Source organism: Oryctolagus cuniculus, chromosome 18 (assembly GCF_964237555.1).
Source record: "Oryctolagus cuniculus chromosome 18, mOryCun1.1, whole genome shotgun sequence".
NCBI lineage: Eukaryota > Metazoa > Chordata > Mammalia > Lagomorpha > Leporidae > Oryctolagus > Oryctolagus cuniculus.
This window is the reverse complement of record NC_091449.1, coordinates 64,071,763-64,098,181: the sequence shown is the minus strand read 5'-3', so window position 1 is coordinate 64,098,181 and position 26,419 is coordinate 64,071,763. Positions and strand designations below refer to the sequence as shown.

Here is a 26,419-nt window from a genome sequence, read left to right as displayed (position 1 = left end):
CAAGGTTTTCCTTCAGTGGAAATAAATGACGACAGAACACCACATGGAAAGAGCTTGAGAGGCCAAACGGGAGACGCACACGGCCATCCTCCGCACTGGGAGTCCTCACTCACCCACCGCTCCCTTCATTTTCACACACTTGCATTTCCTCATTTAGTAACAGCTGCCACCTGCCAGACACTGGGCCTCTAGCAGATACGAATGTTCTCCACATCAACAGCAACTAAAGTAAAATCCTAGAAATGAATGAGCTGCTCCGAGTCAGGAGCAAAGAGAAAAAGGAGAAAAACAGCATCTTCTATGTGCCGAGGAGAAGGCAGAGGTCAGTCACTGCAGGAACACTGGCTGAATGAGTGAGGCTGCACCGTGTGAGACCCTGACAGGTGTTCCAGACCGTACCCGGCACCTGAGAAACATAAACCTTCTCTAGGGGTCAAAAATATAAAGGCTTAGTTGAGAACAAAGCCTAGGGCAAGATATTGCAAGTGTTATTCCTCTGAATTTGTTGTGCTTCAGCAAGATAGCATGAAACTGGAAATGCTTCGGCGGTTCTCATACAAGTTAGGAGCGATAACATTGTATGTTATTATATGTTATCATAACATATGTGATAATGTTATTGCTCCTAACTATCCTAAACAACATCTTTCCTTCTCCCTCCATGTCTGTCTCTCTCTCCCTCTTTCCCTCTCTCTCTCCCCTCCCTTTTTTCCTCCTTATTCTTCTTCCCCTCCCTTTTTCCTCCTCCTCTCCCTTTTTCCTCCTCCTCTCCCTTTTTCCTCCTCCTCTCCCTTTTTCCTCCTCCTCTCCCTCTCCCCCCTACTTCTCTTGCTTATGCCTTAGACCAACCGACTAGTAATCAAAGACACAGCAGTTAGTTTCAAGGAAGTGACTGAGGTACAGACAGATAGGGAGTGTGATGAACAGCAATCATTGTTGAGGGAGTGCAGTGAATCTCAGAAAGGAATTCTTTCAAGACCGTTGTTCACACTGTAAAACACACACACATACCAAAAACGAGCCAAACAAAAAACATCTGGTTGAATGCTTTTATATAAAACCTTCCTTAAAACCAAGTGACCCTTCAACGAGGAATAGTATGTGTCTGTTGGGAGAGAGAATCCTAGAGTCCTGCATCCCCACTCATGCCTGCAGGGACCCAACAGACAACCCCAAAGCTGGGGAAGGCTCCAGGGGACCCCGGTTTTAAAGCATCTGCCATGGAAGGAATGATGTGATCTCATGTGCTTGGGCAACATTGATGGCAAGGGAGATTGGCTGGCTCTTGACTCAAGGTGTTGACTATTCTTTGAGGTGGAAAGACAAGTCATAAAGTGCCCCCATCCCGGCCTAGCTGTGTTGAGGCTGCATAATGCTGGGGACAAAAGCAGGCAGACCCCAGAGTCCTGACAGTACAAAGCCAGGGAAGGTAACTGCCAGCTCAGCCTCAGAGCTGGCTGAGCTCAGAGAGGGGTGAGAACCCACAGCTGCCAATGCTGCTGTTTGCGGTAGAACTTGATACCCATCCAAATCTAGGGAGCTTGGATGCTGGCAGTCACATTGTGAAAATATGTAAGAATCCTAAATCCCCAGCAGTGAGTGCACTACTTACAAGATTCTGTGCACAAAAGGACTTAAAAGGAGAGAAAGGTTTTACTGTATTAAGTTCAACAGTGGATCTACAATCTAATGAATGCTGAGCCAGCTCTGCCTTTGCCTGCATTGCATTCTGGTTCAGCCCCCAAAGAATGCAGCCAGCCCTGTCTTGTGCCGGGCACCCTACGACCGTGGCGGAAAAGGTCAACTTACCTCCCATGCTGCTGATGTTCACCAGCCTCCCCTTGGATCTCCTAAGCAGAGGCAAAAATGTCTTTGTGACTTCTACAGCTCCAAAGAAGTTCACGGCCATACACTGTTTGTATTCATTCATGGGAATGAGCTCCCCGTCTGCAGGGAAGCCAAAGATCCCAGCGTTGTTGATCACAGCCCACAGCCCTGGGGACAGAAAGCAACAGACTTGGAGACAGGCAAGATGAGAGAGTGTGAGGGTTTTTAACACTTCAAGCTCTGGAGCGAGATCTAGGCAGATCCCAAACTCCAACCTCAGTCTCCCTGAACGACTAAGACTACTTACCTCGGGCAGCTGTGTGGGGAATCGGTGTGTGCAATATTAAGCAGTGGTGTTTTTGCATACTCCTTCCTTTGCTCGAAGCCTTTTCCTACACCCTGGAAGCTGGATGTTTCTGGTACATGGGAAAGAGTTGTCGGCAAGAGAAGGGCAGTAATCATCCTGACTTCAAAGTCAAAAGCCCACCTTATAGGGACTAGAATACTATCTTTAGGACAATGCAGGATGATCCAGGAGCCTCTCTTCCCTTATCCCTATACTTGAACAGGAAATGGAAAGGGAAAGGGAAGTTCCAAGACCTGGGATGACTGTAGGGTCCCTGGTAGAGTCTCTGGGTTGTTTTTTCTGAACCCCTTGACGGCCATCAAATGCAGATTGTGGACCCCAGCCCCAGCAATTCTGAGCTGGGGTATCTGGGTGGGGCAGGAGGACCTGTATTTCTAATATGTTCCCAGGGCATTATGATGCTGCCATTCCAGAACATTCTTTTTTTTTTTTTTTTTACAGGCAGAGTGGACAGTGAGAGAGAGAGAGAAAGGTCTTCCTTTTGCCGTTTGTTCACCCTCCAATGGCCACCATGGCTGGCGCGCTGCGGCCAGCGCACCACTCTGATCCAATGGCAGGAGCCAGGTACTTATCCTGGTCTCCCATGGGGTGCAGGGCCCAAGGACTTGGGCCATCCTCCACTGCACTCCCGGGCCACAGCAGAGAGCTGGCCTGGAAGAGGGGCAACCGGGACAGAATCCGGCGCCCTGACCGGGACTAGAACCCGGTGTGCCAGCGCCACAAGGCGGAGGATTAGCCTAGTGAGCCGTGGCGCCGGCCCCCAGAACATTCTTAGCACACTGCCCCACAGGAATGGCTTTCAACCTTCCCTGCCCACGAGGACCACTTATGTGACTTAAAAATCCCCAAACCCAGGCCATATCCCAGCCTATTAGATCAGGAATTCGGGATTTGGGGTAGAGAAGAGACATGAACACTAATAGCTTTCAAAATTCCCCAGGGGGTCCAATGTACAGCCAGGTGTAGGAGTCATTCTCTAAATGGTAGGAAAGAGATAATACAAAAACTCCAGCCAGTGTCTGGAGCAGAGGTGAGCGAGCTGGATCTTTTTAACTGAGAGAAGTGGAGATCATAGTCTCCAAGGTTTTTGTAGCTAGGTAGACCTGAGTTCCCAGAGCCCCAGAATGGTGTGGGCTGGAGGGTCCCTTAACCACTAACAGCCCTATTGACTAATGACTTGTTTGAGATGCAAATTATTAAACCCCCTTGCAGACCTGCTGGATCAGAAACTATTGATCAGGAAATGCTATTGAGGCATCTGTGACACAACACATGTGCAAGGCTGTGATGCAGGCCCAAGAGGGAGGACCTGGCATAGAAGCCAAGTGAGCGCTCGTGCTGAAAGGGAAGGCACCAGCCCCAATGAGGCTGTCTGGTGGCAGAGAGGAATGGGGAGCAGACAGCCTGCATGAGGACTGTGTACAGCATTGGGCATCTCAGCTGGGGCGCACACCAAGTGCTAACCACCGAAGACCAAGTGCCTCGTCTCCAGGAATGTCCACCCTTCCTAAGAGAAACGGCATAGGCTCAGAATTCTGGTTCCTGCCACATGGTAGAAGGCTCAAAATAGAAACTGAGCCGACCTGCAGAAGATAAAACCACACTTCCTGCACATCGGAGTGGAAGGCCTGATCCTGACACAAAGTGATGATGAGCATCCAGTGAGATGGTGCCTGGCAGGCAGTTAGAGCTCAAGAGCTTTGGGGCTGGCGCTGTGGCGTAGCAAGGAAAGCCGCTGCCTGCAGTGCTGCCATCCCACATGGGCGCTGGTTCAAGTCCCAGCTGCTCCACTTCCAATCCAGCTCTCTGCTATGGCCTGGGAAAGCAGTAGAAGATGGCCCAAGTCTTTGGGCCCCTGCACCTGCGTGGGAGACCTGGAAGAAGCTCCTGACTTCAGATCAGTGCAGCTCTGGCCATTGCAGCCATCTGGGGAGTGAACCAACAGATGGAAGACCTCTCTCTGCTTCTCCTCTCTCTGTGTAACTTCAACTTTCAAATAAATAAATACATCTTATATATTAAAAAAAAAGCTCACCAGGTTTAGGATGGTGAGAGTAGAGAGGTTTCAGTCTGTCCAGCCTGATGCACACCCTTGACCAAGCAACACGCAGCTTGAGAATGTTCTAGAATGAGGGTCAGCTACATTTTTCTGTAAAAGGCCAGGTAGTAAAAGCTTTATTTTTGCAGGCCCTGCTGCCATCATGGTGTGAGAGCAGACGCAGGCTCCACAAAAATGTATGCCAGTGACATTTTATTTATGGACATTGGCATTTGAATTCTATGTAGTTTTCATATGTCAAAAATCTCATTTATTTTAAAAAGTGTAAAACCAATTCTTAGCTCCCAAATCGGGTGGTGGGTCTAGATAACATTCTTTAAATAACAAAGTTAAAGAAGGAGAGGACAGATTAGGGTTTGCTGGGATCTGGGGACAAGAGCATGGCAATGACAAGGTGGTGTGAGAGAGGCTGGTGGGGACAGGACGCCACCATCTGCCAACCCTTGTCATAGAATTCTGTGCTGGCCAATGAGCCCATTATACCTGTAGGTCTTCATAACAGTAAAGTAATCACTAATATTAGTTAACAATCAGCCGTTCATGAACTCTAACTTGATCAGTGCTGTGTAGGCGCACGACACAGTTGCTTGACCTCTTAGGGGAACAGAGCTTTTCTCAACTATCTGAAGGTCCCAGGGGGCTCATTAACAAATGCTTCTCAATGATCTTAAACGCTCCTGCTCCACTACTCCAGTTTGTCTGGCTTGGGAGGCTGATGTTCAGAGAGACCCTGAGAAGAGCAGGCAGGGGTACTGGCCCTCCATGTCCGGAATGCTGGGCACAAAGCTGCAGGGGCTCATCCCCGGGGAACTGTGTACCATGACTCTTCACCACATAGACACCGTGACAGGATCTCCATATCTAGAGCCCCCTGCTCTGTCATTTCAGATGATCGGTATGGCCCTTCTGGGCCTCTTAAAAGGATCTCAATTGGATGACCCTTTAAATAAAACACCATGAAGTCAGACCCATAAAAAAGACAAGCCCAATGCTATAGCAAACGACCAGATTGGGAGAACTGCCGTTGTAGAATATACGATTGCTTATTGCTAAATTTGCCAAATTCCTCTTAACCAGGAATCTATTTTTTCTCTTTCCCCTCGTCTATCATATGTTCACCAAATATTAACTCAATGCTGAGGACTCTGCTTAATATTGAATGAGTGGAAAAGAGGAACCTTTCCTGAGGGCTTGCCTTGTGCCCGGGACTCTTCTGAGGGCCGTTTTCAACAAGTCTTTTCAAATGTTTAAGCAAATGCATTCCCTTTTTGGCTTTGGCGTTTTTCGACTGAGTTGTGTCGCCTGGATCTGAAAGAATCCTGACAGACGCATGGTTTCATGGTTCTTGTTGTCCGTGTGGGGGGATGGACAGATACTTACAATATTGCAACATTAGAGACGTATGCAAGGCATAATGAGAGTGTCCGGAAGGGAATGTGATAGTGCAACCCGGATCACCAGGGAAGCCGTGCAGAAGATGCTATGGGTGAGTCGGGTCTCTTGTGGGCGTGGTGTCTGCTGTTACACAAAGCAAGAATCTTAGGGGAAAAAGGGAGAGGGAAGTGCCAGGAAGAGGCTTCTGGATGTGCAGGGATGTGAGACACCATGCTCTGTTCTGGAAACTGGAGAACTGACTAAGTGGACCAGCAGGTCTTGCGGATTAAGGGTTTGGCAGGGTCATGATCCTTGTTGAGGTGGAAGCCTCTGCATCAGTCACTGAACAACTGACAAAGTTAATGGCCGTCCACAGACCTGGCTTGTGGGAGGAACCCAGCACATGGAGGCTCTGTATGGGGGTGGCTGGTGTTGAAAGATGAGCGCCTTACAAACACTGCTCTCTTTGGCAACATCAGGTTACAGTGAGGCCACTGGGCTACCTAGAAGCGAGATAACGAGGGCCTGTGCTCCCCACAGTGGCCAGGAGGGAAGGGGGTGGACAATACACATGGAAGGGGTGGAATCGACTGGACTCAGAGCCTACAGGGTGCAGGGGTGGAGGGTAAGCTGTGGGTCTCGGTGATCACCAGATTGCTGGCCTGAATGAGTGCTTGGATGGCAGGGGCAGCACCCCAGCCCTAGAACACAGGGCAGGGGACTGCTGTGCAGCAGAGGAGGAAGGCAATGAGGTCAGTTTTTAACTGGTTGAGGTTGCCTCTGGGATACGAGTGGAGACACCTGGTGGACAAGTCATATGCCTGTAGGGCCAGGTGTGTCAAAAAAGAGCTAGGTTGGTAACAGAGACTTGAAATTACGAGCATGGATCAGGGGTTCCTGACTGGTTAAACATTAGCCTCAGCTAGGGACCCTTAAAAAAGGAGAGCCGGGACACCCTCCTTGGGACACTGGGTTTGGGGGTGGAGGCACCCGGGCAGGAGGATGCCAGAGGGGAGGGAACAGTGCAGTCACACAGGGCCCAGAGCTTCAGAAGGGCCCCACACTGGGTTTCATTCTCTGCTGCTCCCATCTGAAATTCTTCATCATTTTCTAAACAAGGGACTTGATGTTTGCATCTCATTTTCTTACGGTCCCCTGAGTTGCACAGCTCTTCCTGAGCCCTGGCACGGGTAGTTGCAGAAACTCCCTGGGTGACTTCAGCGTGCACCTGGCCTGTGAACTCTGGTCTAGGGGGAGAGAAGAACACAGACTAGGGTATGTGGAGCAGGCAGGGGTTTGGGGTTAGAGCCCTGGAAGCACTTGTGTCAGGAGGACATGGATGGAGGAAGCAGAAAGAAGGACTGGAGAGCCAGGAAGGCAGTAGGGTGAGGGGGCCCCAAAGCCTAGGGTGTCATCAACATGTTGGGTGTCATCCACATGTTTTCATGCTGCAGATGAGCTGCAAACTTGGTCTTGGGGTAGTGCTATGAGCTTTGCCAGATCAGTTAGGGAGGCACCGCAAGAGGCAACGACAAACTCAGGGTGAGGAAGAAAAGATCAGAGAACAGCTGGGCTCCAGAGAACTCGGCCCTGAGAGCAGAGAAGAGAAAGGGCAGTGACCCCATCGTGTGTTTGTGCAGGTTGGGGGAATCTAACGCCTGTTAATGCTGCAGGAAGGAAAGCCATGAGGGCTGAGCAGGTAATTCACGCAAGGGTGGCCAAGAAGGTGGGCGAGGGCCAGGGATAGGGAATTCTGAGAGTTCATTGAAGACAGGACATATCCGAGTCATTCCTAACGTCTTAGTGGCCCCTAGGCCCCGGCCAGCACAGGTGTCCTCAGTGGCCAGGGTGGAGTAGAGGACACAGCATCAGAGGCTGGAGCGAGAGCAGGGTGGCAGTGAGGAGAGGAAGGGCAGTACCTTTGTCCTGCACCTTTTCCACAACTTTGCTGTGAGCCTCCTTGACCTGCTCAGGCTTGGTGACATCCATCTGGAGCACAGACAGGCGACTGGAGCAGCTCCTTCGCAACTCCTCTGCCCCGGAGCCTTGTTCGTTCAAGACCCCGGCGAACACCGTGAAGCCCATCTTGTCCAGGTGCTTGCAGATAGCATGGCCAAGCCCACAGTCGCTGCCTGCAGAGGGTTAAGGCAAGATGATGTGAGCTGGGACCACAGGGACAGGAAACATCACGTAACAAGGGAAACATCACGCAGTGTTCACTGTCTTGCCTGTGCGCTAAGACAAGGGGTCCTGGGGAGATGCTTGGTTTGCTAAGTGGAGAAATGGGCAGAGAAGGCATGACAGATACATTTCTCATCCTAAAGAAGGGGAAATAGGCCAGCACCACAGCTTACTAGGCTAATCCTCTACCTGCAGCACCAGCACCCCGGGTTCTAGTCCCGGTCAGGGCGCTGGATTCTGTCCCAGTTGCTCCTCTTCCAATCCAGTGCTCTGTTGTGGCCCGGGAAGGCAGCGGAGGATGGCCTAGGTCCTTGGGCCCTGCACCCACATGGGAGACCAGGAGGAAGCACCTGGTTCCTGGCTTTGGATCGGCGCAGTGCGCCGGCCGTAGTGGCCACTGGGGGGTGAACCAACAGAAAAAGGAAGACCTTTCTCTCTCTCTCTCTCTCTCACTGTCTAACTCTGTCAAAAAAAAGGGGGGGGGGTATAAGGTAGGACTGCCCAGGGCGAGTACCTGTGGGTGGAGCAAGACAGCTGAGGGGCCCAGGAGTGGCCAGCGGCCAAAGAACATGGGGTTGGGGAGGAAACCGGAGCATCTCATGGGAATTTTAAACAAGTATCTCTGCTGTGTAGTGTTTGTAGGATGTGAGCCTTCATCATTCTGTAAAATCCACAAATATTTCCATTACAAAACAACATGGGAGCTGATTTTGTGTTTTGAAGACCTTGAGTAGGAATGGGCACGTGCCCCAGGGGCCAGCTCATCGTGGATTGCAGGAGATGAAGCTGATGGCACCTGTGCTGCTCCTCACCCCAGGCCTTTTCCCCTCTACACAGCCCCCCGCCAGAGTTGCAGAATAGATATCAAGTGTAGAAAGAAAACGAGAGTAGAAATCAGATAGAGAGCCCCACGTACGTTGCTTTGTGAGGGTCAACGTAATGTGACATATCAAATATGTGTTAGCTCACCCAGAATCTGAGATGGGAATTTGGCCAACCAGCTGGGAGGATGTGATGGAACCTGGAAAAATGCTTTACACCCACAAGGGCAGAACACAGACACCCGGGATTCCAAAGATGAAGGCACAGACATAAAATCGCCTTTGAGTCTCTCTGTAATAACCATGCAATTGTTCACTCAGCTCCTCGGTTCTGGCCATGAGAAATTGTTTCATGCTGGCTGTGTGATGTGGTCTGTCCTCTAAGCCTTGAGGGACTTCCCTTGACAGCAGTCGGGGGCTCTGGTCAGATCCTAAATCCAAGTCCATGACCACCGTACTGGAGCAGCCACATTCTCCTGTATCTGAGTGAGCGGAGGCAGGAGGTGCCTGGGGACCTGGAGCCCATCACCTGCTGCTCACATCCACATGGGAAACCTGAACCCCGCACTTCGCAGCCCTCACTTTGATGCATTCAGGGATTCTGTGGGTGTGCTCCCAGCATGGGTGCCAGAGCTTCCTCTAACCTCAGGGTCCTTAAGATGACACTTGTCCTGTGTAATTCCACCCCTTGACTGTGCCTGATAGAACCACGGTCGGCCTGCCTTTTCCTCCCAGCAGTCTTCAGTACAGTTCGGCCCATGCTCCTTGGTGTCTACCCAAGAGAAATGAAAGTGCAGAGCCACACAACAGCTGCATTTACAACAGCAACAAGGGGAAACTGGCCAACTGTCCATCAACTGATGAGTGGGTTACACGTGTGATTTATCCACACAGTGGAATAGTATTCCGCTACAGGAAGGGATGAAGTGCCTGTACCTGCTACAACAAGGTGAGCCTTGTAAACTTGCTAAGTTAGAGCAGCAGCAAGGCAGATATGGGAGAAGACATCGTGACCTTGATGCCATTTTTTCTGAGTAGAGAAGGATCTCGCGGGCATTCCTGAAGGCAGTGCCCTTGACTGGCTTCCTGAGCCTGGAATCCGACTGCCTTCGGACAGTTCCTCCAGAGGGCCTGGCACGTAACAGTACCAGCTGCAAACTCGGTGACGATCATGTTGAACTTGAGGCAGTCACGTGGTCCCAGGAAGACAGCAGCGGTTAAGAACTCCTCATTCTCTGCAGAGAACCTCCCTCAGAGGAGACTCAGAGCTGCTCCCTCCATCCCCAGTGACCCAGAGACTCCACATTCCCTCTTTGTCTCATAAGTGATTAGCTGCACTTCCTGTTCCCACTGACCAGCTGGAACAAGCATTTTAACCTAACTTTGGCGTGGATTCTTCCCTCTGCCTCCCCTCCCAGGGTCCTGGTCCACTCTCAGCCTGAGCCAGCCGCCAGCCAATACCTTCTGTGAAAGCCTCAGAGTCAAATACTCTTCCACCTACTATCTAATCCCGCCTCAGTGGTCTTCCACCTTCTGTCTACCCTTAGTTATTTCTTCTTCTAAAAGTAAAGCTATTTCTGCCGAATCCTTGAGATACTGGCAGCTCATATGGCCAGAGCATTCCCGTGACTGCTAGCATCCTCACCCCCCCAGACCCTGCAATAATCCTCTCCAATAAAACTCCCTCAACTGCATCAGGGGTTGATTTCATTTGGCAGTGGATTAATAAAGTTCATGGGAGACCATCTGCTTGTGCTTACCTGTGAGTAGAATAGCATAGACCATCGGGTACAAGCCTGACCTTCCCATTGCAACCTGAGCAGCCTTGGAGAGGTTCTTGAACCTGTCTCTGCCTCAGCTTGCTTGCTTGCAAAATGAGCTTCACCATGGTCCCAGCACCAGTAAATATTTGAGAAGTGCATAGCAGCAATGACTATACACATCTGTTTAAAAAATAACATGGTGCCTTGTGTGTGTGTGTGTGTGTGTGTGTGTGTGTGATTGTCAGGCACTTACACACGCAGTGTTGCTAGATGGAGAGTTTGCTCTCATGACCATCATCCAAACACCTTGGTTAAGATTCTTCCATGTATGAACCTTGGGAAGAACACATAGAACCACAAGAAGCCACCACTTTCTTGTGGGCAGAATGGGGTTATGTTAATACCCTTTCCTGGGTCCCCCTGGATTCACTGAGACAGAGTGCCTCTCACAGGAGCCAGCATGTTGTAAGTGCTGTTCTCTGTATCTCACCCAGACATCATTTCTGACTTTCTGTGCTAGAGTTCAGCATGAGGCTGTGCGGGTCAGAGGGCCTTGGGGAAGTACGTGTGTGGGGAGCCACTCCCTGCTGACATACAATAACCTCTGTGTGCTCTGGAAACCCAGAGATAAGGCCAAAACTCTTGAGAAGGCAGAAGAGTTTCATAAGAGTTTTCCAACAATGGAAACAACCACACTTAGAATAAATTGTGTACTTCCTAAATCCCAGCCTGCTTCATGCATATTCACTCAAGAAATCTTCCCGGCCACCATGGTAGATAAGTCATTTTACTGTGGCCAGGTTATAAAGGGGGGAAACTGAGGCACAGAAGGGCTAACTCATTCAGCTAGGAGACAGCAGAGGTTATCTGAAATCAGGCAGGTTTGGGATATAAATGTCTAGGATGTAAAATATTCAAATACTCCAAAGCACTGGGCATAGCACATAGTAGGAGTTCAATAAACACATGCATTCAATGAATGGGTGTTCAAGGCTCTGGAATGTCAACAGGCACGGGTCCCTTGTCCCTAGTGTTGAGAGTACCTGACTCAGTAAATGCTCAAGAAATGTTTGTGGAGTTCACGTCTGCCCCAACAGGAATGCAGCGGGCTCTCCCACATCAGTCAGCCCACCTTGAATTTTTCTAAGTGTTAAACATTGGAGAGTTTCAAAGCGTATTTAAGGATTCGCCACATACCGATGCTATATTATCTGGTGAGCAGAGACATCCCCCATCGTTTGGTCCAGTCTGAAGTTAGGCAAGCTGTGAATAATGCCAGTTTGGGAGTTTTTGAGTCGGGTCCATTGGGAGAAATGTACCCAACCTGTGAATAGAGGCCTGGCGGATGCCTTGCAGTCCTCTTTGACACAAGCAGGGTCTCTTGGAACTGCTTGCAGAGAGAAGGGGTGGAGGTGGGAGGGCGGAGAGTTTGCAAACCTGGAAATGATTCTGGTCATTATGAACACATCATACAAGGGGGCCCGCGTTGTGGTGTCGCTGGTAAACCTGCCGACTGTGACACCAGCATCCCATGTGAGCACCGGTTCTGCCCCGGGTGCTCCACTTTCAACCCAGCCTCCTGCTAATAGAAAAGCAGCAGAAGTTGGCCCAAGTGTTTGGCCCCTGCCACCCATGTGGGAGATCTGGATGAAGCTCCAGGCTCCTGGCTTTGGCCTGGTTCAGCCCTGGCCATCGCAGCCATCTGGGGAGTGAACAAGTGGATGGAAGCCCTCCCTCTCTCTCTGCCTCTTCCTTTCTTTCTCTATAACTCTTTCAAATAAGTAAATCTTTTTTTAAAAAATCACACAAACCGTAACACTTCATGGTCAACAATGAAATTAATAAAAGAAGTATTATTCATACTTCACCAATCAAGGATAATTTAGAATATTTTTCTTCCAGGCCCTTTTTCACAGTGAACTCCCCTTGCTAATAGAGGACTGGATAATCACCTACCAGGTGTCAATAAGAGGACAAGGCCTAAATGTGAGTTTTCATTGGCCCACACCATGTGTTTTGTAAAGATTTGAACTAAGAATCGGGGGGATTTCACCTGAAGATTAGATCAATAGCTTGTCTTGATTAAACAGCAGATGGAGCAACTTCCGGCCTGCGTTTCCAAAAGGGACACCCTCAGCAGAGGCTGAGAGTCCAATAGCTGCCCTTAGGGTGGGACATGTGCGTTCCCATCACCAGCTCTGCTCACTAAAGTGACCTGCCCCACCCCTCTTGAACACAAGACCCTGGCATACATCATCTCTGTTACAAAGGTCATCTGGATCAAGGGTTGTTTATCTGGAAACCAGTGGGAACCAGTGGTGAAAGGACATTGCCCTCTCTTGTTCAGGGCTTAGCCAGTCTATCAGATAGCCACCCTTATGTTGACACTGCTTGTGCCCCAATTAAATAGATTAACATATAATAAGATAGTAGATAAGTAAGATTAAACTCCAGGGCACGAAACACTTCCCTGAGGCTCAAATAAGGCTCAGCAAATACTTGTCACCCCATCTTTATTGCCCACAGCGCTCTTGAAAGAGAATCAGCGCTGGTGGCAAGGCCTGGAAAGTAACTGGATCATTCATGTCCATTTTTTTTTTTAAGCCGATGCGTTTTTCCTGGAACATAACCTTTATGAATAATTCTGTGTTCTTGTTATTCCTGTTTAACACGAGCAACTGAGATGGCGATAGACTAAATACTTGTTTAAGGCCGCACAGTGGGAAGTGTTTAAAGCTACACAGTGGGACGTGCTAGAGGCAGGCTTGCTTTTCCTAGAGAACATCCTTTCACTTCTCTGGTCCATTTTTCTGTGAGCACTTGAGAAGGGGAAGATGGGTGGTATGCAGATAGCGGGGACCAATGGTGGAGGTCCCTTGCTAGTCGGGGGCCCTACCCCTCATCCCAATTGCCTTCACAGAAGATGGGCCTCCATCATCTGGACGACATTGCATACCCTACAACTGCTCGTGGGGTGGGCGAGGGAATGCAGTGGGTTTCTTCTCAGTGGATGTGAGAGCTCAGCTCTAAGCCTTGCTACAGAACAAGCAAACAGTTGAGAAATAGTCCAGCTGGACCTGAGCAGGTGAATGGATGCCTGAAACAGTCCGTCCCTCAGGCATCTCCTGAAACCCACCCGACCCCTCCACCCACCCAGTGCATAACGATTCATCACCGATTACCCCAAATTGCTGTGCTTTCTGGAACTCTGCTCTCCTAAACAGCGTCACTTTCCTTCTGGCCTCCCAGGATCTGTGTATCTGTGTCTCCTCTCCTAATGCCCACATACTTTACCCATGCCTGCCTTCCATCCCAAGATTTTCTATACCTTATGTAAAAAAAAATCCAGCTCAGCTCAGCTCAGCCTTCCACCAGACGACCACCAAGCTACTGATATGCATTCTCAGGTGCAGAAAACACATCATGATGTCCACATTTTCATTTTATTTTTGCCGAAGGTATACACAGAGCAGTGTGCCACAGCATACGTTAGGTAAGAACCCCTGCACCTGACTCATGATGCTCGCCTCCCCCAGATGACGCTGATGGGGATGATGTGTGATCAGCTGAGGAATTGCAGAGACCCCTGGTCAAGGCCAGAGGCTGTCAGAGCTGAACTGAGTCCCTGGGTGAGGGGGCAAGCACTCCTTGGTGGGAGTTCTTGGAGAACTCAGCCAAGACTTTCCAATGCTTTTTCCTCTGACAGTCTTTGCAGCGATGCAGGCAAAGGTTTTTGTTTTTTAAGCTGCCTTCTACAAAATGAAAGGTAACAGGAAGGACCTACCCAACAGCTGATATTCATGGCGACAAAGAAGGGCGCCCTGGCTCCCTGGCTCGCCCTGATGACCACTTTGAACTTCTGGCATTTGTTCCTTTCTTTTTTTTTTTTTTTTTTTTTTTTTTTGGACAGGCAAAGTGGACAGTGAGAGAGAGAGAGAGAGACAGAGAGACAGAGAGAGAAAGGTCTTCCTTTACCGTTGGTTCACCCCCCAAATGGCCGCTACGGCCGGCGTGCTGCACTGATCTGAAGCTAGGAGCCAGGTGCTTCCTCCTGGTCTCCCACGCGGGTGCAGGGCCCAAGGACTTGGGCCATCCTCCACTGCCTTCCTGGGCCACAGCAGAGAGCTGGACTGGAAGAGGGGAAACCGGGACAGAATCTGGCACCCGACCGGGACTAGAACCCAGGGTGCCAGCGCCGCAGGTAGAGGATTAGCCTATTGAGCCGTGGCACCGGCTCACTCTTTCATTCATTCATTTAAGGTTTCCTGTATTAGGTTCTAGTGATAGCCCCATAGTAAGCAAACACTGTTTGACTTCACAGAGCTTACTGTTAGGACAGATTCTCAACCTTGAGTCCAGAATCCAGAATAATATCCAGGCCACCTTCACACACACAGAGTCTCATTGAATTGGTCTTGGATGGGACCAACCCTCACTGGTGACAGTTTCTAAGTCTCTCCCAGTGGTCCCAAAAGGCAGCTAAGGTTGGGGACCATGGATATAGGAGGCAGATTCTCAGCTAAGAGTAATTTTGTCCCCCAGGGATTCACAACACTGGCCATACTTCTGGCATCCAGTGGACCAGGGATGCTGTTCAAAATTGAACAGTACACGTGCTGCCTCCAACAGAGAATGATCTGGCCCCAAATGTGAGTCGTGCTAAGGTTGAGAAACCCTGGTTCAAGGCAGAAGACAAGTGTTGGATAAATGATTCCTATTCTGATGAATATTATCAGTAGAGAAGTTCTACTACAATAGGCTGTAGTCTGTGTGCATTGGAGAACTCAAAATCTCCCAAGGACACACTCACTGGAAAAGAATGTGAGCAGGGAAGAGAAGAAACTATGGAAGGCATTCCATTGGACTACCTAGTTCACTATTCCTGTGCCCAAGGCAAAAAGAGTCCTGGCACATTGGAGTTGCCCAGTCAATGTGTGTCAAATGATCACCGATTTTTTTAAAAAAAGTTCAAAATCTGGGCAGCAGGCCTCACAGTTGAAACACCCACTTCCTACATCAGCGTTCCTGGGTTCAATTCCAGGCTGTAACCCCCAACTCCAGCTTCTTGGTATTGCCGATCCTGGGAAGCAGTGGTGGTGGCTCAGGTAATGAGAGTCTGCTACCCACATGGGAGTCCTGGAGTGCACTCCTGGTTGCCAGTGGTAGCTCTGACCATACTGGGGGTTTGAGGAGTAAATCAGTGGATAGAGTGCTGTGTGTATGTGTGTATACCTGTCAAATAAATTTTTTAAATAAAATTATCATAGTCCAGGTACTGTCACCTTTCTTGTGGCTTCATGCTGTTGCTCTAGACCCACTTATTGAGCCCAGTGACCCCTCCTAGTGACTGCCCGTGCCCTGCCATCTGTCTGGCCTACAGTGGCAAGCCCTACTTCCCAAAGGAGTCTCTGCACCCAACTCTCCGTTGCTCGGTGGTTTCTACCAACCACAGAACAAAATTCAAGTTCTGAAGCCAGCGTTAAAGGCCTTAGAATCTGATTCTGACCCATGTATCCAGGCTTATCCCCACTACCTTATCCACTTGTGTCTCTCGAGTTTCCTTTGTGCTTACATGAGAGACAGAGATAGAAAAATCAAGAGTTCCCTTCTGTCGATTCAATCCCCGAATGCCAGCAATGGTCAGGGCTGGGCCAGAACCAAACCCAGGAGCTGGGAACTCAACTGAGGTCTCCCATGTTGGTGTCAGGGACCCAACCACTTGAGCCATCACTGCTGCCTCTCAGGGTCTGCATTAGCAGGAGTCTGGCCAGGAGCCAAGCCCGGTGCAAGCATCAAACCCATGCTCTGTGATGTGGGACTCAGGCATTTTAACTGGTATCTTCCCTGCCAAGCAAAATGCCCAACCCGGCTTGCTGACTTTTTGGAGCAAACACACTCGTGCCAGCAGCTCCCAGATCAGGGAACCAGCTGCCAAAAACAACCAGCTGGCCAAAAACCTCTCCCTATGCCTCCTTTAGGTCATCACTAGGCCCCAGAGCTTACCCCTATCTAGACCCCTGATGGCATAGGTAGTTGATTTTAACTTTAAATACACAGAATAATACATTAGTTCTCTTTGTGGCTGGCTTCTTTAGCTCATTCTTCTATATTCTCATGTGGTTTTGTTAGGGGAATTTTATTGAAAAGGTTTCCAACCATATATTTCACAAGGAAGTTTACAAGGAAAACAACACTAGTAAGAACATGCTAAGAAACTAACTAAAAAATAATTAGCACAGCAGTATGTTAAAAAGTAAATTAAGATTATTATTATTATTATTATTATGGGAAACTCTCAGAGATAAAGCAAAATTGCTCCATTACTCCAAGGTGACTCAGTTTCCCGCCCCAGCATTATCTGCAGTTTCATCTTCCCAGGGTGTTCTCATTAATGTCCCCCGGGGCCTTTTTCACAGGGAAGGTGCTTTGTGACGATGGGATGCCATTCTTGTTGACACATAGCCAAACATTCACTCTGCACTTCCAACATGCAGTGATACAAGATGCTACCTGCCAAATTCAACTAAAATACCGCCCAGCATTCTAAGAGGCCTGTGATGTACAGAACTTCTCTATTCTTTGCTTTAATAACAGTCCCTGCCGGTGACCAGCTGCCTTCAATGGGGATGGCAAACCCTTGGTGCCAAGCCACTAACCTTTCCCATACTCCCCTGGCTACTGCTTCATCAAAGCACTGTCGCCCTCAGAAACTCCTCACCAGAGGGGCCGCAGGGAAGGAGACCTGTTTACCTTCCCCACTCACACCCAGAAGGCCGTGTTATTTCCTAGTTAGATCCAGGCTTTCATGATCTTGTCTCCCATTTGGATTTGGGCTTCTCATTTCTACTCGAGCCTTGTCACATTTCTCCCTCACTCATGAAGCTACTCTAGCTCCCGCTTGCCTGATAGGGAATGGACAAACTACTCTCCTTGGACTTCAATAAGCTCTAGAACGTGTCCACGTCCAATCAGGTTTTCTCTCTTTCCCGTCCTGGGATCCAACTTTTACTCTCTTTGAGCTGGCTTTTGATTCCATGCTGTGGGTTCCTGCCTGCCCTTCTAACAAGCACCCATTCATTCGCGAGTCATTCTTTCAACAGCTCTTGGTTAAATGCCTCCCCAGCACCGTGCACTCTCCTAGATCTTATAAAAGCACAAATTCTATCATAATGTGAGGAGTTAGATGGGCATCCCAATGGAATTTGGGGTGTGAAATATTTGCCTGCTAACCAAATGCCAATTTGATCCATCATTCTTTTTTCCTTCAAAATTGTACTTTTTTTTTTTTTGACATGCAGAGTTAGACAGTGAGAAAGACAGAGAGAAAGGTCTTCCTTCCGTTGGTTCACCCCCCAAATGGCCACTATGGCCCATGAGCTGTGCCGATCCAAAGCCAGGAGCCAGGTGCTTCCTCCTGGTCTCCCATGCAGGTGCAGGGCCCAAGTACTTGGGCCACCCTCCACTGCCTTCCCAGGCCACAGCAGAGAGCTGGCCTGGAAGAGGAGCAACCAGGACAGAATCCGGCGCCCCAACTGGGACTAGACAATGCTCTCCTCCCCTATTCTCTTCCTGCAAAAGACACTGATGGGAGCGGGGGCGGGGGGGTGGCCCCCTACAGAGATGATGTGGGGGTAGGATGACTATGTGACAGTTTAAGAAGAGAGCAGCCTGTCAGTGGTTTTGGGTTTTTTTGGAGGGTTGAAAATGTGGAGTTAGCAGTAACAGTTGCATAACTTTGTATATATTCTAAAAACTACCGAATTGCATGCTTTAAAGGGGTGAGTTTCATGGTGTGCCCATGACATCTCAGTGAAAAGTAAAGAAAAGATTACATCTCAGAAGTAAAGAAAAGATTAAAACAGTCTAATATCTAAAAATCTGTTATGACAGAAGAGTCTTAAATTCTCCAGAAAGCTTATTACTGTAATCTGACCTGTGTGTGTGCTCGCACTCACTTTTTTTTTTTTTTTTTTTGACAGGCAGAGTGGACAGTGAGAGAGACAGAGAGAGAGAAAGGTTTTCCTTTACTGTTGGTTCACCCTCCAATGGCCGCTGCAGCCGGCGCACCGCGCTGATCCGAAGCCAGGAGCCAGGTGCTTCTCCTGGTCTCCCATGGGGTGCAGGGCCCAAGCACTTGGGCCATCCTCCACTGCACTCCTGGGCCACAGCAGAGAGCCGGACTGGAAGAGGGGCAACTGGGACAGAATCTGGTGCCCCGACTGGGACTAGAACCCGGTGTGCCAGCGCCCCAAGGCAGAGGATTAGCCTATTGAGCCGCAGCGCTGGCCTCTCTCTTTCACTCTCTCTCTCTCCCTCTCCCTCTCTCTCCCTCTCCCTCTCTCTCTCTCTCTCCCTCCCCCCTCCCCCCTCTCCCCCTCCCCCCCTCCCCCTCTCTCTCCCCCTCCCCCCTCTCTCCCCCTCCCCCTCTCTCCCTCTCTCTCTCCCCCTCCCTCCCCCTGCCCCCTCTCTCTCCTCTCTCTCCCCCTCTCTCTCTCCCCACCCTCCCCCTCTCTCTCCCCCTTCCTCTCTCTCTCCCCCTCCCTGTATCTCCCCCCCCTCTCTCCCCCTCCCTCCCTCCTCCCCCTCTTTCTCCCTCTCTCTCTCTCCCCACCCTCCCCCTCTCTCTCCCTCTCTCTCTCTCCCCCCCGTCTCTCCCCCTCCCTCCCTCTCCCTCCCCCTCCCTCCCTCCCTCTCCCTCCCCCTCTCTCCCCCCTCCCCCCTCTCCCTCCCTGTCTCCCCCCCCCTTTCTCTCTGTCTCTTCTATTTGTAGATTGAAAGTGAGTAAGGAGAAAGGGCTCTTGCATGTCTCTGCTAAAAGCCAGATAAACAATGAGAGTTAATTTTCACCAGAAATCAAGCCAGAGGTGACTTGGAAAACTACGCACTTGGGAACTTGAAAACAAGTTATGGAGACAGGAACTGCCCTCCTGCCCTCCCCCAGGTTATAGTACGGGGACTCAGACAAGGGATATCCTGGCCTAATGGACATGGCACCCTCACTGATACCTGAGTCCCTTGGATTATCAGACAATCGCTTCATTCAGTCAAAACCACAATGAGCCTCTGTCTGTGGCCACGCGTTCTGGTCCGACTCTCACGCAATGCACAGGGCTGCTCCACTCCTGAGCGCTCTCTGGGGTGGTGTCAGTCGCCCTGCAGCCGCCTGAGCTCGCGCTTTCTTTTCAGGAACAACAGTGCCCATGGTCAGGCTTCCCCTGTGCACAGTCTCAGAGTTGACTGCACGTCTCCAGAGGCCAGCCACAGCCAGGCTCTCACGCATTAACCCCCTCAGTCTCTCCCTGCCCCACGCTGGGCTGGGTACTGGGAAATTCAGCATACCTGCCTAGTACTGTGGACTTCTCCAGTTCGGCTCAACTTCTCATTTGCTACCCTTGTGTCTATGTTCCTGGGTTTTAATCTTTCTCATATGTTCTAAATTCAGGAGAATAAAAAGTGGTGATATTTCAATGATCTCTTTTCTGTAGGCTCTACACAAGAGCCTATCAGTCTTTTTTTTTTTTTTTTTTTTTTTTTTTTTTTTTTTTTTTTTGACAGGCAGAGTGGACAGTGAGAGAGACAGAGAAAGGTCTTCCTTTGCCGTTGGTTCACCCTCCAATGGCCGCCGCGACCGGCGTGCTGTGGTGGGTGCACCGCACTGATCCGATGGCAGGAGCCAGGTGCTTCTCCTGGTCTCCCATGGGGTGCAGGGCCCAAGCACTTGGGCCATCCTCCACTGCACTCCCTGGCCACAGCAGAGAGCTGGACTGGAAGAGGGGCAACCGGGACAGAATCCGGCGCCCCAACCGGGACTAGAACCCGGTGTGCCAGCGGCCCAAGGCGGAGGATTAGCCTAGTGAGCTGCGGCGCTGACAAGCCTATCAGTCTTAACCCAAGGACGTGTCGCTTCTGAGTCTTCCCTGCCTCTGATACCTTTTGGACTGGCTTCTTTTCCCTGAGGTCCAGGTCGCTCTGACTGTTAGCTTCCTGATGTGCACGGACTTGTTGGGCTCCCTGTTGACTTTTGTACCTACCACACAGTGAAGCCTGTGTCTCTGGGACAGGAAGTTCCTAGAAAGCACGTTTAGTTAATGAACACAGACTGGACACAGTGTGGATGACACATTCAGAGTCAGAAGTCGAGATGAAAGTCCATCTAGCATCAACAAAATATTTATGCAGCCAGGCAGTGACGTGAGAACAAACACTGTTTAGAAAAGTACAGGGCATTGGTCATTTTTACCCTGCGACAATGGAGACCTCTGTGATAAAAAACCAAACGGCAGATAGGGCTACACGAGGAAAGCTTAAAGGGTCTTGGAGTTAGGATCCGCTTTCCTGTGCCTGAAAGGGCAAGAGGAGGCAGCCCCTGGTGAGGCTGTGAAAGGCCGCAGGGTGAATAAGACAGTCTTCAGCTGTGCTGCCAGGGGCTGAGGCCAGCCTTGGGGACAGGGAGGAAGGGAGAAGCAGTGTGGATCTGCCCACAGCCAACAAATCTGTGCAACAAACACCCACACTGTTTTTGTGGTCGTAAGACCCTTGCTTTTGGTAGGGGGAATGTGATGAATTGAATTGTGTCCCCCAAAAGATAGGTTGAAGTCCTAACTCCCAGTACCTCAGGACGTAACCTTATTTGGGGACACCTGAGTAGTTGCAGACACAACTAATTGTGCTCAGGCCGGAGTAGAATGAGTCTTTAATCCAATATGGCCAGGGTACTTACAGGGAAATTTGGACACCCAGAAGGAAGACAGTGTGGGAAGGCAGAGGCCGCGACTAGAGTGATGGACCACAGGTCCCGGCTTCCTGGGGTTACCAGGAGCTCCAGGAAGCAAGAAGGACTGTTCCCCAGGCCCTTCGGAGGGACATGGGCCTGCCAGTAGCTTGATTTCAGACTTCCAGCCTCTACAACTGTGAAAGATGCATTTGTGTTTTAAGCCACCAACGTGTGGTACAGGTTGGGCACCCCTAATCTGAAAATCCAGAACCCAGAATTTTGAGGGCACTGACTGATCTGATGCCGCAGATGGAAAATTCCACTCTTGACTGTTCACAGAACAGGCACGGGAGGGAGCCGTTAGCCTAGCACTTAGGCCCCCTCTTGGGATGGCTGCACCCTATACTGGAGAGCCTGGGCTCGAGTCCTGACTACGCGAATAGACTCTATACAACCATCCTGTGGTCTCTACACAACAGTGTATCAGTCTTAACCCAAGGACATGTGACCTCTCTGACTCTTGCCTGCCTTCCATACCTGAATCCAACTTCTTCACAATGCACACCCTGGAGGCCACAAGGAACAGCTCAAGTAAGGGGTCCCTGACACCCATGGGGAAGACCCAAACTGAGTTCCCAGCTCCTGGCTTTGAGCAGACCCAGCATCAGCCATGGGGGCGTTTAGGAAGTGAATCAAAGGTCAGGAGTGTGCTCTCTCCTCTTCCCTCCCCTCCCCTCTCCCCTCCCCTCCCTTCCCCTTCCCTCCCCTCACCCTCCCCTCTCCCCTCCCCTCCCTTCCCCTCCCCCTCCCCTCCCCCCTCTCTCCTCCCCTCCCCTCCCCCCTCTCTCCTCCCCTCCCCTCTCCCCCTCCCCCCTCTCCCCTCCCCCTCCCCTCTCCCCCTCTCCCCTCCCCCCTCCCCTCTCCCCCTCCCCCCTCTCCCTCTCCCCTCCCCCCTCCCCCTCTCCCCTCCCCCCTCCCTCTCCCCCTCCCCTTCCCTCCTCCCCCTCTCCCCTCCCCCCTTCCCCTCCCTCCCCCCTCTCCCTCTCCCCTCCCCCCTCCCCCTCTCCCCTCCCCCCTCCCCTCTCCCCCTCCCCTCCCCCTCCCCTCCCCCCTCCCCTCCCCCCTCCCCCCTCCCCTCCCCCCTCCCCTCCCCCCTCCCCCCTCCCCTCCCCCCTCCCCCCTTCCCCTCTCCCCTCCCCCCTCCCCTCCCCCCTCCCCTCCCCCTTCCCCTCTCCCCTCCCCCTCCCCTCTCCCCTCCCCCTCCCCTCCCCCCTCTCCCCTCTCCCTCCCTCCCCTCCCCTCCCCTCTCCTCTCTCTCTCTTCTCTCCTCTCTCTCCTCTTCTCTCTCTCTTCTTCTCTTTCTCTTCTCTTTCTCCTCTCTCTCACTCTCAAATAAATTAAATTTAAAAACACAGGTGCACAAAACACAGTTGTATAATATCAACTACAGTCTGTGTGTCAATTTTGTATATAAAAATTTCACATTTAGACTTGAAAAGCGGTATCTCATTATACAGATGAAAATATTCTAAAACCGAAAAAGATCCAAAATCTGAAACAATTCTGACGCCAAACATTTCAGAACTCAGCTCTGTGAGAGCAGCCCCAGGAGACAAACATAGGGGTCTACCTCTTCCCTAGCAGGTGGTATCTTGGGTCCCTGCCCAACCCCACCCTAAGAGAAAGGAAGAAGGCTCTTCGCCTGCATTGTAAATTTTGAGCATGAGAAGTAGAAAGATCCTCAAGACCTAAATTCGGATCCCAGTTTTGCCACTTCCTGGCCCAGGGAGCCAGTCCCAGGGAAACACAATCCCAGGGAACGGTCTGCTGAGAAGGCTTCCAAAGCAAGCAGAGGACCTCAGGAGTGCTTGCTAAGGGAGCCTCGTGCTGTAAGCAAATTGGAGGATCCCTCAGTGGAACTGTTATGCAGACATGAAGCTCCCCTTGTGCTGGCCAAAAGGACGAGCTGAGCATTGCCACCCAACTCCATCCCCTGGGTCTAAGAGACAGACCATGTCCATGAAACAGGCTGTTCGTAATGGCCAGGGGAGAAGGAGGACACAGAAGGTTCCTGGCCTAGATTCCCAGCTTTCTGTAAGAAATCAGAACGTGCACCTGAATAGCAACAACAGGCACCTCCTGCTACTCTTTTAACCCAGCAGTGAGGGGCCTGGGATTGGTCACTTTTCCCAAGGACCAACCCCTAGGAGGATCGTCACAGCAGCAAGAGCCCGCAGAGCTATCGTTAAGTCTCAGGTACAACCGTTAGTCTTACTGCTCAAAAGGCCATTTCCTGAGCACCTACAATGTGCTTGGCTCTGTATGAGACACTGAGAGTACAGTGTGATCCTGCCCTTGGCAACGGTGAGCCCTAATGGAGACTGGCGTCAGGTGCCACGTGTACATGGAGAAACGTTCCAACCACCGGGGGTCAAGGAGAGAGCAGGCAAAACCACACAACTGATCCAGCGCTCAAGGATAGTATCCCGACTTTGCAGGTAAATAAAATGAGACTCTGAGATATTACTTAAGCTGTCCCAGGTCTCATTCCTAGTAGACGGCAGAGCTGGGAACCTCTAACTTGCTGCCCCAAAGTCCATGCCCTTGCTGCTGTCCTGGATCTCCTCTCTCACCCGAGTGGAGGTCCTTGCACGCCCAGGAGCCATTCATGCAAGCACACATTTCTCAGTGCCTGTTTTCTTGAATATCTACTGTAAGTCAGGAGCTGCACTCAATGTTGGTATTACAGAACTGGGTGAAACAGTTAAGAGCATCTAGTGGGGTGAGGCACAGGTGGGTATGCATTTTTTAACTTTATTTATTTGAAAGGCAGAGAGAGAGAAAGCAAGTGAGCTCTTCCATCCACTGGTTCATTCCCCCAATGGCCACAATGGGGCTGGGCCAGGCCACATCCAGGAGCCAGGAACCCCTTCTGGATCTCCCACATGGGTGCAGGGACCCAAGCATATGGGCCATCTTTGACTGCTTTCCCAGGCACATTAGCAGGGAAATGGATCAGAAGTGGAGCAGCTGGAACTCAAATGCGTGCCCGTAGGGGATTCTGGCACTGCAGGCAGAGGCTTAACTCTCTATGCCACAGCACTGGCCCCAGTTAGTATATATTTAATTTAAAGGTGGAAAAAGTTGATGAAAGCAACTCATAGGATATGGAAATTGAGAAAAACAACTGAAGACCAGGGAATACCTGTTCAAAAGAATAGTATTTAAGCCAGCAGTTCTCATGGCCCCCCATGAGACATTTGGCATTGTCTGGAGATGTTTTTGATCATCACACCAGGCGTGAGTGGGATCCCACTGGATCCAGCGGGTACAGTCTGAAGATGCAGCCAATCATGCTACAATGTACAGAACGGCCCCAACCACAGAGAATTTCCAGCACCGAATGTCAACAGTGCCAAGATGAAGAAACCCCACTTTAGATGAAGATATGAAGGCGAGGCAGCTGTTCCTGTAAAGCAGGTGTGGAGGTAGGGGACATTCATGCAAAGGCCTCTGAGCATGGTGCTTTAAGCTAAGGAATAAGGAAGGCCGTGCAGGAAGAGGGTCCTCTGTTCTTGTGATCGTGCAGGGCCTTTGAGTTCTTATTCTCTACAGGGGAAAGCTTTTAAAAGATCTTAAGCCAGATATGGACACTCCCAGTCCTCTGCAGAGAATGGGTAAAGGCATCAAACGCAGAATCCCCGAGGCCAGGAGGAGACCAGGAAGAGATGGCAGCAGTTTTGGTTACGGCAGAGGCAGTGGAGGTAGAGAGCAGAGGGTGTATGTAGGTGCCTTCTGTAAGCAACAGTTACAGCCCTGGAAATGAGCTGGGAACAGGGGTTAAGGGTAACTGGTGGGATTCTCGCCTGTACACAATGCTGCACCATGCAGTTCACCAAGTTGGCGAATCCTAAGCAAGGGCCAGGTAGGCTAGGATCCAAAGTCAAGAGCTCAGTTACATACATGTACGTTCTGAGACACCCAGTGGAACTGGGCACTTAGGGCATTGCAGAGAGGAGCTGCGTGAATCATGTTTTGAGATATAGCTCATTCTCAACGTAAGGCTACCCATTAGCTTCACCTGGGATGTGTGCTCCCTAAAGAAACACCACACATCAGATCAGGTAAATCTGAGTTCTGGGAATGGGTGTCCAAGCATCAGGGGTCCTTCAGGGTCCCACGAGTGATTCCGATGTGCAGTCATGGGTGCCAGCCATCGAATTCAAGGAGCTGATCCGAAGTGTGACCTTCCCTGCATGCGTGCAGCCCCTCGGTGGACTGAGATGCCTCACCTTTGCCTACCACCACAGGAAATCTCTCTGTTTTCTGCCTGTTTAAAATTCTGCCTCTGCTGCTTCAGCGGCTGGCTGGAGTCTATCTGTCAGAACAATGAACTGCTCCTGGTCTTGGGTGTTCTTGTGTTACCTGCGGTTCCAGACCTTTTGTTCCAAGATTCTCTCATTTGTAGCTATGTCAGTCTCCTGGTGAAGCCCCAAGGCTGTTCCTCTCCCTCTTTACAGAATACTTGCAATGCCCTTTGTGAGCTTGCTTTCCAGACAGTTCCCAGAACCCTCTGCCACTGGGCACTAAAGCAAAAAATTGCAATCAAGCTGGCTGATTCTCCCAGGTCTGGTTCAGTCTGTTTCCTTTTACTATGACAGGGTGCCCGTCATGTGTGTTGCTGGCACTTGAGGATCCCGTGACCCATGTGAACATCATGGCTTCTGGTCTAGGGAGTCCACATCCCAGAACGAGGTGTCTCAACCTCAGAACTATTGACGTGTGAGGTCAGGTAATTCTTTGTGGTGAGGGCTATTCTGTCCATTGTAGGAGGTTTAGCAAGACTCCTGGCTGCAACACTCAAAGCCAGTAGCATGTTCTATGCCTCCTAGTTGTTAAAACCAAAAATATCTCCAGACATTGCCAAATAATCTCCTGGGATCCAGATTGTAGCCCATCAAGAGACACTGCTGGAAGGTGAAAAAAGAGATAAAAAATCCTCAATCATAGAGGATGTTGGTAAAAGGAAAAGGATGTCAATGTGAGAGATTTAATTGAAGCTGAACATAGAGACAAGAGCTCACCATGAGACCATCTTGTTCCAGCTCAGAAAATAGCCATATTGCTTCCATCATGACGTTTCCTCGAATCACTCTCTTAGCTACCCTATAACCACAACTGGCAACAAAAATCATTGAAGATTTACATACAAGCAAATTGCCTTTCTAACCAACAGCTTTGCACAAGAACAAAAGCCGAGACACCCATGGCTCTCATTTTTCCTTATCTTGTAGATAACAGGATTTGATCCTT

The 26,419-nt window shown here is 50.4% G+C and overlaps 1 protein-coding gene across 2 annotated transcripts in view; it reads right to left on the bottom strand.

Moving 5' to 3' along the window:
* The window catches only part of HSD17B2 (hydroxysteroid 17-beta dehydrogenase 2), a 62,658-nt gene that overhangs the window by 20,290 nt on the left and 15,949 nt on the right, over window positions 1-26,419 (bottom strand). For both annotated transcript variants that reach the window (XM_017342390.3, XM_008257668.4), the window contains exons 2-3: window positions 7,547-7,759; window positions 1,810-1,995 (exon numbers count right to left, since the gene is read on the bottom strand). In XM_017342390.3, coding sequence (XP_017197879.1) covers window positions 1,810-1,995; window positions 7,547-7,759 — 399 coding nt within the window. The remainder of the gene's footprint in view (window positions 1-1,809; window positions 1,996-7,546; window positions 7,760-26,419) is intronic.